General features: G+C 38.0%; 1 protein-coding gene across 1 annotated transcript; it reads left to right on the top strand.

Annotated features, from left to right (window-relative positions):
* The first annotated feature begins 3,655 nt into the window (after positions 1-3,655).
* FDX2 (ferredoxin 2) lies at positions 3,656-11,378 on the top strand. The gene is made up of 5 exons (XM_026711271.2): positions 3,656-3,825; positions 5,467-5,506; positions 6,657-6,763; positions 7,694-7,781; positions 10,639-11,378. Exons 1-5 carry the CDS (start codon positions 3,705-3,707, stop codon positions 10,793-10,795), a joined length of 513 nt encoding a protein of 170 aa, XP_026567056.1. The 5' UTR covers positions 3,656-3,704; the 3' UTR covers positions 10,796-11,378.
* The last annotated feature ends 33 nt before the right edge of the window (positions 11,379-11,411 follow it).

Below are 11,411 nucleotides of genomic sequence, written 5' to 3'. Positions count from 1 at the left end.
TGCTTGGATGAAAGATACTTGTGTTCCATATATGTATCTGGATCTAGAACGGCTGCCTTATGTGAAAAATCCATATGAGTAGTGTCAACTTTTTGTACACATACACACACAAATCAAAAGGGAATTGGTGACCTTTTTTCAGCCCAGAGGCTGAAAAGAATATTAAATATTACTGGAGGAGGTCTTTTGTTTCCTTTGCAAGTTGCCTGGTGGATGGAATTTCATAATTCTTAACAATAACAGTAGTATTTCTGTTGTTGGGGTATCTTTTGAGTTAATCCATATATTAATAAAACTCTCATGTCTGTAACCTTCAATTGGGTGAAATGTTGCATCATAGAGCAAAAAAATTCCAACCAAGGTATCTCAAATGAGTTAACTTTACAGAATGCCAGGACCTCTTTCTCGGAAGGCAATGACATTTGGAGGAATTGTAGTTGCTTCAGTACTGCCAGGTTGCTGCACTGCTCTAGCTACATGACCCCCATTTTCAGCATTACCCAACATTTCCCTGGCTACTAGCTCAATCCCTTGCCCCCCCCCCCCTGCCCCCAGCAGCCACTTATGTGCCTGCAGGGAGGGACAAAGGGAAGGGAGGAAGAACAAGGGAAGAAAGAACATGAGGGAGGAAGGAACCAAGATTTCCAATGCTCACTGTCACCTTACCACAAGGAAACTGGCAGGAAGTTGGAGGTCACTCCCTTTCCCACTATTTTTTTTGCTGGAATGAGGTCATTCTATTTCTCTGTTTAGGTAAGAAAGTATTTCTGAAAAAAAGACATAAGCTGCAGGAAGCAAGATACCTTGGCATTTCTTTCCTGCAATGAATTGAATATATTCCAGAAAGTATGTTGTCGGATACCACTTCCCTCCTATGTAAACTTTGTAAGAGGAAAGTTGTTAATAATCTACTGTAGGAAAATAAACAGGACTCTCGTAGCACCTTTTCCAGCAAATGAATTTTATTATAAGGCATAAGAGCTTCTGAGCTAGAGCTCCTTATCAGATACTTCTGACTTTTTTGCCCTCTACTTAGCAGATATCCTAGTGACAATGCCTTGGATGAATTCTATTGCTTGAGTTTCCAGCCATGCCTGACTTTTCTTGTCCTCTTAAAATAAGGTGTAGTTTCCATACATGTCATTTTGTTCAACTGATAGCACCACACACCTAACAGAGACTGCAAAATTTCAGCAAAGTTTCTATTGATCCACAATTTTTTATTCTTACTGTCCACTCTCCTCAGAAAAAAAGGGACAGATATCTCTTTTTTCCTCTAATGCTAAATAACCTGTAATTTTACATCAACCAGTTACCAATGAAATAGAATTGTAGCTTTAACAAAAACTTGTTTTGTCAGTAATCACTTCATCTTGGGGGGAGGATTTTTTTGTTTCTTCAACTCTTCACTATCTCCTGATTCTAAATCCCAAATTATCAACGATGAAGTTTAATTTTTTTTAGTATACTAATGATTTAAATATAATGCTCAAGCTGAGCTCTCATACTGGTGGGAGGAATTTGAACTAGTTACATTATTTCTGAATTCTAGAGGTCAACTTTTTTTTTATTCTCCAAGATTGCCCTGTTATTCATGCTACTTTTCTCACTGAAATCCTGTCTGCCCTTCCCACCCGTTTGCCATCCTTGCTGTTTGCTTTGTTCCAGAAAATCTGGTCTTGAGCAGCCAGAGTGACCTGGGTTGCTCTGTTTGGTTGTACTGACCATAATTTGTGAAAATCCATAGTCTAATGATACCTCCTGCTACTGCCTACTTTTCTAGTAAGGTCCCATTTTTTGAGAGATGAGGATGATGAAAGGGGAGCTGGTATGAAAAATAACAAGGCAGCAGTTTTCCAGGAATGAAAGGACACATTCCAGAAAGGGGGATAAGAGAAGAAGCAACACAGCCCAGAGATGAATAGGAAACATAACAAATTCAGATAGTCACTCCCCGAAATCCCCCAGGATAAATCCATTAAGCTGAGATGGTAAGGGTTTGCTCTGGTAAGAATGTGAGCAAATATAGTATTGAACTCGGGTGGAATGTTCTTGGGCCTAGCCTGATACATTTGCCATCTCAATGCAGTTAGCATCTTGGCTATTGAAAGAGTATCCTACACACATGTGGATTATCCCAAACCAATAATTCCAACTACTTTTTTCTTCCAAAAAATATTGATAGAAAACATGATAGAATTTATGATATGATTATGCTGAAGGAAAAGCAAGTATTGTAAAACTGTACAGTTAACAGGTACTTTCCTTTTTACAACATGGAACAGAATTTTCAAAACCCTGACTGCTAGGGCCATTTCAATTTTTCTCACATCGCTTTCCCTGCAGTTTCCGTTTCACAGCCATTATTTCAGCCAGATGGGTCTCCAAACTGATGCTCCTTCATTTTCCAAAAACATCTCTATTAATCAGTTGATAGACAAGCTGGGAAGAAAAACACATAATGGATTCATACAACAATCTAGACAACTAACAAACAATGACTTTTTCAATTATCTATTTTGTAAATATGGGCCTGAAGACACAAACTCAAACCCACTCCATGATATCACTCTTAGGGACAACCTGCAAATCATGTCCATCCATACTCCATGCTTCCAACTCAAAAAATTTAGTGGTCATATTGTAGTAGATAATCTCTCCATTTCAGGATCTCTCCATTCACACAAATATGTTAAAAGTATATTCAAAATATATATCATAGTAGCCAGATTAAAGATTTGTATTGCCACTTAGATCTGTGCTGGTATTTAGATAACATTACAGTCACAGACCAGCATTTAAAATAAAATATAAAAACAATAGGAAAAAAGACATATTACAATTAGTGGTGGATTATCAGTGGGCAGTCAGTATCTAATTTTGCAGACAGTAACAGAATGTAGCCACATTCAGAGAAAATACCTTGTATTGATCTGAAAACATCAATTGTACATTTAAAAAAATCAGTATTCCCCAGCTATTTTATCAGGTGAAGTGTTATAAAGTGGGTCCATGAGTTCTTATAGAAGATACAGTGCAGTATGACGAGCAGTAGTTTTGATAGCCCCTTGTCTACAGGGGCACAATTTCAGCTCATGGATTTTTTTTTAATCAGTCCTGTGGAAAATGCATTGCAGCATGCTAAAAATGCACTTTGGAGTTTGGGGACAATTATACAATATACGGTAAATATCTCATTGCTTTAAAAGGAGGGATTTAACTGCACGCACACAAAAACATTCTTAAGAAAAATCAACATGTTCAATGTTCTGGCGTTCATCTTCCAGGCATGCAATTTAAGCCTTCTTGCAAATATCATAATCTTAGTTTTACTATAGTTGATTTCAAAAAAAATTTCGGGTCAATAACTAGCCAGAGGGTTCACGACTTCTCTAAGTCCAATATACATTTATATATCATCTGCATACAACAAGAATGCAATATGTATTATATTAGCTAATTTTGGAGGATGGCGTTGTTCCTGATCTGGAAGGCGGATGAGAAGTTCGGTGTATTGTGTAAGCCTAACTTGTGATCAGTTTATGGTATATAATCTCAGAAAATTAATTCGGTGACTCCATTAAACCTGTTGCGGGAACAAATTCCCTTCCAAGGGAATACGGGCCTTCTTTGCTCCTCCCTCTGCGTTTTGACTTCCTAGCAACCGACCTCTGACCCGGCCATGCAGTCACGTGGATCGTGCAATGGCGGCCTCCTGGGCTGCCGGTGGTGGCGTGAGTGTGACCCTGGGTTTGGGGTGGCGTCGCCTCCAGTTGCTTCTGGGAACTGCCGGCCGATTTCAGTTTCGGGGCTTTCATACTACAGGTGGGATGGCGGCTGCAGCTGGGAGCATGTTTCTCTGGCCTTAAAGTATAGAGGGAGGGAGGGGGGGGGAAGCGGTTTTTCCGCCAGCCGTTCCTTTACTCGTTTTGTGTTTTGAACGGATTTGGATTCCCAACGAATCGAAAAGGGGAGCGCGATAATCCTTTCCTTTTTCCCCGCCCCAGCCTTCCCTTCCAAATGTTTGTTGTCTCCATTTGACTATGATTTGCTTTACCTTTTCTTCCGTTCGACAATGTAGACAGCTGTTAATCTATATCATTTCCCATCTTCCCCCCAATACCCTTGATTGCTTCCGAGATAATCATCACCATTATTATTCTCCCCCTTTGCTCGTTATTGTGATTCTGTGGGGTACTTTAGGATTAAAAAAAATTACAGTAGTTCAAGGTCATTAATAAGTCTCTGTAGCTTTTTTGAGATTTTGAGTTTGAGTCTCCTTCTCCAATATTCTGCAATATACTCCATCCAGTCATCGAATATTCTCAATATATTCTCCAAAGCACCCGAGGACAGGACAAGGAATAATGGGTGGAAGATCATTAAAGAGAGATCCAACCTACAACTAACGAGAAATTTACTGACAGAACAATTAAGCAGTGGAATGGTTTGCCTCAGGGAGTTGTGGGTGCTCCATTAATGTAGATTTTCAATAAAAGATTGGACAGTCATTTGTCTGGAATCATAGGGTCTCCTACTTAAGCAGAGGATTGGACTAGAAGATCCAAGATCCCTTCCAACCCTAATGTATGTTCTATACAGATTACACCAGTTTTTAAGTACATTGGAGACTAACAAATACATAGTTGAAATATTTGAGTAGTCACATAAGAAAATATGTTTGCATAACACACTGAACACTAAATCTCATTTTATCCTAGCATAATATGGCTTTTAAAGGCGGATATATATACCATGCAGTCACTATTATTTTGGGTGCTAGATGAGGACATCTCTCAAACATTTAACTTACATACGCTGTCTGGATCCTTCATATTGCTCCTAGGAATTTGTACTGTTTCCCCATTTCCAAGTTGTCTGTTTTTTTATAGAGTAGTTTTTTTACATTTGTTTGTGTTCTTTATGGTTTATAGAAGCATTTCTTAGTATTTATTGAATCCATTTCTACTGTCATTTTTATCATGTTGGACTGTTAGTTGGGAAGATGAATATTTCTGAAAACTGATTTATTGAAGAGACCATGATAATACAGATTTAGTACTAAAAATGAAATAGTGAAAGTCTTCAATGACTGACTCCAGTTGTTCTGTGTTAAGAAGCACTGTGATCTTGCATGAACAGCCCTAAAACCAACATTCAAATGTAGTGATGATTGTCTAAAAAGGATTTCATTCGGCTGGAGATCTAATTGTCCTATCCCTTTCTCTATTTTATGTTGCAAAATTTTGTCAAATAAAGCTAAGACTTACTATTTTATGCCATGGGATACACAAAATAATGCAAATAGTAAACACCATATCTGTTTCTAATAAAGCCTTAATACTTGACTTAGAGGGTGATAAAGAGGTGAGTCTAGCATGTAGTACCAAAATCTGGCTGGGCAAAATTCCTGAAAGGATTTGTGCTTTCCGAATTAACAATGGCATTTTGTTACTGTTTTTCCAGTGGCTTTTCAAACTGAAGATAAGAGCTGCAAAGCAGAAGTGTGAGTATTAAGATGTTGTAGATGCATGAAACTAGAAGTGGTTCAACTAAAGCAGGCACATTTTGTTGCTACTCCAATTTCTTGACATTGTGCTCGGTTTTAAAGTACAAAAATAACTTTGAATAGATCTCCCTAGTCTGGCTGATGTGGAAACTAAGTTCAGAAAAGTTTAAACTGTAGTAGAATATTTTAGGGGTATATTTGGAGTAGAGACCAGAACACATTACATTGAAGCATAAAACAAAGCATGCACTGAAGCATGAAAGTGGCAGCAAAAATAGGCTTGAGGGTTACAGTCCCTCATTATTGACTTATGCAAATGAGAATATACATGTGATTGAATATTGCAATTAGGTATAACAGATTGTATAATATCTAGGTTTAATACATTGGTACAACACGTCATGTGCCTAGTAAAATCAATGAGGCCATTAAGGTGTAACTACACTGAGGTAATGAGTCAAGACTACATTTTGGGTTTTCAATGAACAAAGGCTTTCTATAACATAGTTTCTTTCTGTCTAGGGACTTATTTTTAATTGCTTTGCCAGAGCTCTGCTTACCTCCAATATCTTCACAAATTAATGTCCTTTGAATGTTCTAAACTTAAGCTAGCAGTGCAGTTTTCCTTCAGAAAAGGCATTTTTGTAATGAGGTAGCCCAATTTGACCCTATAGCGAAGCCTGTGCTTTGTTTTCTCTAGGAAGATTTATTTAAATTAGGGGCTTTAACTTGGCTTTATAAAATCACATACTAACCTAAATCAACCTAGGATGAAAATTATGGTTAAAGTATTTGCTTTCATGGTAGATTGATCCAGGTTGATTCATGCTAGTAAAAGTAATTAGTCTTAGTATGTCTCTCAAATAACTTTTATCATTTGTGTCTTTTACTTCAGATTAAAAATCTGTATCAGATATTAGATCAATCTTCTTCCTGTCTTCCCCATATGTGTTAGCATAGTAGCACTCAAAATTCTCATCCAGCAAAGGGTGAACAAGGACAGGCAAGAATGAGGATGTTTGCTTGCAATTCTACATAAAAACAAATTTCCAGAAAACATTCAGTTGTTCTTGTAGCATTTGAGCGTATGATATATACTGGATGGCCCTGAACTGAGAGCATTTCCATATTGTTTCTTCTGTCTCAGAGTCAATGTAGTGTTCATAGATCGTTGTGGGCAAAAAATCCCAGTGCAAGGCCAAGTTGGGGATGATGTGCTGCATTTGGCTCAGAAAAATGGCATTGAACTAGAAGGTATGTCATGAATATCTATATAATGCTCTCCTGGATCAGAGCAAAGATCAATTTAGGCCAGCATTCTGTTTCCAACATTGGGTCACATGCTCTGGGAAACCCACACAAGCAGGATATGAATACAATTATTTATTGGGTTTACATACCTGCCCATCTCATAAGTGGCTTACATTAATATAAATAAACCAGATAAAATATACAATATAAAGTAGAAAAAACACAAAGCTGAGCAGCCTATAAAATAACCATCAACAAAGCGAAGAGATGGGCTCTACTTCTTCTTGGTTCCCTAGGCAACCATGTATTTTGGGGTCTTGCCCTATAAGTTTTTTGCACTTTGTATTTAGTATACTGCTTCCAAATTGAAAGTTCTACAATTATAGCCTTATAACAGCGTAGAAGCAAACTTTCTAAATAACACTCAATTTTAAAGATTAAAAATTAAAGCTGTCCTATCACAGATTGTAACTTTAAAAGATGTCTCACAGAAAAATATGTTAAACTCTGCAGCAAAAAGATTTCCTCTTGTATAAACAATTACTAGGCCTGTACAGAGACAGTAAAAATTAGTAACACCATCCCGTTACCCCATGTTCCTAATTTTCTGATTTTTTGTTTACCTGTTGCTAGGTGCCTTCAGCTTACCAACAGGAATTGTGTAGATTCCAACATTTAATGATAGCCCGAAACAATGCTGCTTCTTTATGTAATCTAGCACTAGTAACTAACTTCTCCCTTTATTTTTTTTAAAAAAACCTTTTTCCTCTCCAGGAAGAAAAGGGTTAGGAAGATTTGCCTGGGGAAAAAAAACGCAAAGGATGACACAGATTTAAATCCACACAATGGTTTTCTGTTATGCTGCTGCTTGGCAGAAGAATCATTGGAGATCAAGGAAGCTGGACTGAACCCATCTATCTTTTACTTCCCCAGGTGCTTGTGAAGCCTCCTTAGCTTGCTCCACCTGTCATGTTTATGTAAGCGATGATTTTGTGGATAAGCTTCCCAAACCTGATGAACGGTAAGGGTTACTTTGGCTTTATTCTTACAGAGGCTGTGGCTGACCGTTAGACTGTCACTAGGCTAACCTTTCCTGATTTTAGCTTTATACAGATGCTTTTCTCAAGCCCTTTGGAGCAAATTGACTGGGTATGTTCTGGCTCTTTTGGGATGAATAATTTTGGAGGAGGCATCCATTGTTTTTATTTTGGAAAGACCCGTGACACCTCTGTAGTTTTTCTGTCTGCTTCTGACTTGAATAATAGTAAAAGCCAGTACTAAAAGTAAAGCAATATGGGGGGGATACTTATTGTATATACTAATAGTACTACACACATGTAGTATACATAGCAAGGAAGGGCTTGTTCTTTTTCTTGGTTGCTTTTTCCCTGTAATGAAGGACAATTTGAGTATTTAAGTGCATAACACATTCAAGACTGAAAAATTATCATCAATTACACGAATAATTTCCAGTATGTGTTGAAACTTTACCAAAAGTAATTCTCCTGGAGAGTTTGTGTGCTGAGTCAGTTTGATATTATAATATATAAAATGCATTTGGAAAGTATTCAGACCCCCTTTACTTTTGTCAATTTTGTTTTGCTGCAGCCTGATTCTACAGTTATTGAAATTCATTTTCTTAATCTACCCTCAATATGCCATAATGACAAAGTGAAAACACAAGTTTTATTAAAAACAAAAACACTGAAATATTACATTGGCATAAACATTCAGACCCTTGGCAACAACACTTGAAATTTAGCTCAGGTGCCTCCCATTTCTCTTGATCTTTGCTGACATGTTTCTACACCTTGAATGGAATTGACCTGTGGTAAATTAAATTGATTGGACATGATTTGGTAAGGTACACATCTCTCTATAGAAGGCAGAAGAAATTTACTATAGCAGAGCAAAAGCCACGAGGTCAAAGAAACTGCCTGCAGAGCTCAGAGAAAGGATTATTGCAAGGCACAAATAAAAGGCTACAATAAAATTTCTGCTGCCCTGAACATTCCTAAGAGCACAGTGGCCTCCATAATTCTCAAATCGAAGAAGTTTAGCACAACCAGGATTCTTCCAAGAGCTGGTCACCCAGTCAAACTGAGTAACCAGGGGAGAAGGGCATAAGTAAGAGAAGTGACCAAGAATCCAATGGTCACTCTGACTGAGCTCCAGAGATTCTATGTGGAGATGGGACAGAGCCCTCCATCGATATGGGTTTTATGGAAGAGTGGCTAGATGGAAGCTTCTCCTCAGTGCAAAACACATGAAAGCCTGCTTGGAGTTTGCAAAAAAAAAAAAAAAAAAGCACCTGAAGGACTCTCGGACTGTGAAGAACAAGATTCTCTGGTCTGATGAAATCAAGATTGAACTATTTGGCCTCAATTTTAAATGTTATGTCTGGATGTAACCCGGCACCAGTCATTACCTACCCAATATCATCCCAACAGTGAAGCATGGTGGTGGCAACATCATGCTGTGGGGGGTTCAGTAGCAGGGACTGGGAGACTGGTCAGGGTTGAGGGAAAGCTGAATGGAACAAAGTACAAGTATTTTGCTGAAGGTTTACTTGCCAGCATGACAATGATCCTAAGCCAAGACAACACAGGAGTGGCTTAGAGACTGTGAATGTCTTAGTGGCCGAGCCAGAGCCCTGATCTGAAACCTATTGAACATCTCTGGAGAGATCTGAAAAGGGCTGTCCACTGACACTCACCATCCAACCTGACTGAACTTGAGGGGATTTGCAAGGAAGAATGGCAGAAAATCCCCCAACCCAGGTGTGCGAAGCTTGTCACGTCATACCCAAAAAGACGAGGCTGTAATTGCTGCCAAAGTTGCTTCAACAGAGTACTGAGTCAAGGGTCTGAATACTTAGGCCAATGGGATATTTCAGTTTTTTCTTTTTAATAAATTTAGAAACATTTAAAATTTTTGTTTTCACTTTGTCATGAGGTACTGAGTGTAGATTAATGAGGAAAAAAAATGAATTTCAACCACTGTAAAATGAAGCAGCAGCATAACCAAATTGGCAAGAGGGAAGGGGATCTGAATACTTTCTGAACGTGCTGTATATCTCTATTGCGTGGGGATATTATGATAGAAGTTAAGCAGGTGGAGCTCCAGCTACAGGAGAGAGCACACATTGCTTGATTGCCAGTTATGTACATCTCAGCATAGGCCTGATATTTAGAATCTTAATTTAACAGAACAGCCTTTTGAGACCTCACAACAGCTTGTCATATTTCCTTCTGGGCACTAGTACACGTGTGACCAGCAGAACTGCTAAATTTATAGTCAATGCTCTTTAGCTGAAAACCTGAAGAGTTACATAGAATGGTCCCATGCAACATGATATACAAATTTGGATATACTTTGTTTTGTACTTTGGTATATTTATATATAATTTATCTTCTGTTTGGTTGATGCAGCACCAAAAGTTGCTGAATGTACTAAAAAAAGTTTGTTGTATAAGGAAATTAAAAAAAAAACAATTACAAAAGACAAAAAAGCATTTGTAAAGTCTATAATGCTGTATGAATTGGAATAAGTATTTAAAATCTGTATATATTTATTCAGAGAAAGTCAGCTTGGTATAGTAGCTAAGACACCAGACTAGAAACTGGGAGATGATGAGTTCTAGTCCCAATTAAAGCACAAGCCAGCCTCTCTCAGCCCTAGGAAACAGTCAATGACAAACCATTTCTAAAATCTTGACAAAGTGTGCTGTTATATTATTAATATTTCGATCTTCTTGCTTTTCTTTTTCATCTTTCTTTTTCAGGTTTTAAAGTAGTTATCTCCCATGAATGTTGTAAGTGCAAAGTCAGGATGTTAATTGCTATTATAAATAATTCCTGACATTCTTCTCCACCTAGGGAGGAGGATATGTTGGATATGGCTCCGCTGCTTCAGGAGAACTCTCGACTGGGCTGCCAAATTATCCTTAGTAAAGACCTGGAAGGAGCAGAGTTCACCCTTCCCAAAATCACTAGGAACTTTTATGTGGATGGGCATGTCCCCAAACCACATTGAGAACTACAGACTCCAAGACTTGATCTGTCTCCATTGTTAAGATGATAAAGGCTACAGAGAGCACAGCAGGGTTGTGGCCAAAGCTGGAAACATTTAAAGAAAAGAAAAAAGGAGGAAATGGCTCGAAGAATAAGAAGATGGGGCTATGGAAGGAACTGAGTGAAATGAGTGAGACTCAAGCATTTGGCGACTATCTCATTAGTTTGAGATAGTCAAACTTCTTCAAAGCGGATTAAGTTTAGCCTCATCCAAGAGAGAAGGGTAGTTCCATACCGTTCTTTCCTCATATCCTGGAGAGGCAAAATGTTCTCACACAGCAGCCACTGTGTTTAGCAGAAGAATACAAAGTTTCATGTATTGTTAATTGCATGAAGAAGGAAAAAATGTAATTCCCATAAGCACATTCTCTATATACTTTACAGCATATTTGTTTTCTCTTATTCTGCCAGCATTGTTTTAATCTATACTGGCCCTTCTCTGCATTTAACCATCAAACAGGATATTGGATATTTGGTTATCTGTATGAAAAAAAGAAACAAAACAGAACAAAAAAGGCTTCCAGTAAAGATGAGACTTCTGCTAATGTTTTTGATTTCATTCTCCATACACATGAACA

The sequence above is a fragment of the Pseudonaja textilis genome, chromosome 2 (assembly GCF_049901715.1).
Source record: "Pseudonaja textilis isolate UNSWEBS1 chromosome 2, rPseTex1.2, whole genome shotgun sequence".
In the NCBI taxonomy this organism is placed as follows: domain Eukaryota; kingdom Metazoa; phylum Chordata; class Lepidosauria; order Squamata; family Elapidae; genus Pseudonaja; species Pseudonaja textilis.
The sequence above is the reverse complement of the archived record's forward strand: the minus strand, read 5'-3'. Positions and strand labels throughout refer to the sequence as shown.

Coding starts and splice junctions, on each gene's coding strand:
- FDX2 (XM_026711271.2), top strand. CDS start 3,705: ATGGCGGCCTCCTGGGCTGCCGGTGGTGGCGTGAGTGTGACCCTGGGT. Junction 3,826..5,466: donor TCGGGGCTTTCATACTACAG/GTGGGATGGCGG, acceptor CTGTTTTTCCAG/TGGCTTTTCAAACTGAAGAT. Junction 6,764..7,693: donor AAATGGCATTGAACTAGAAG/GTATGTCATGAA, acceptor TTACTTCCCCAG/GTGCTTGTGAAGCCTCCTTA.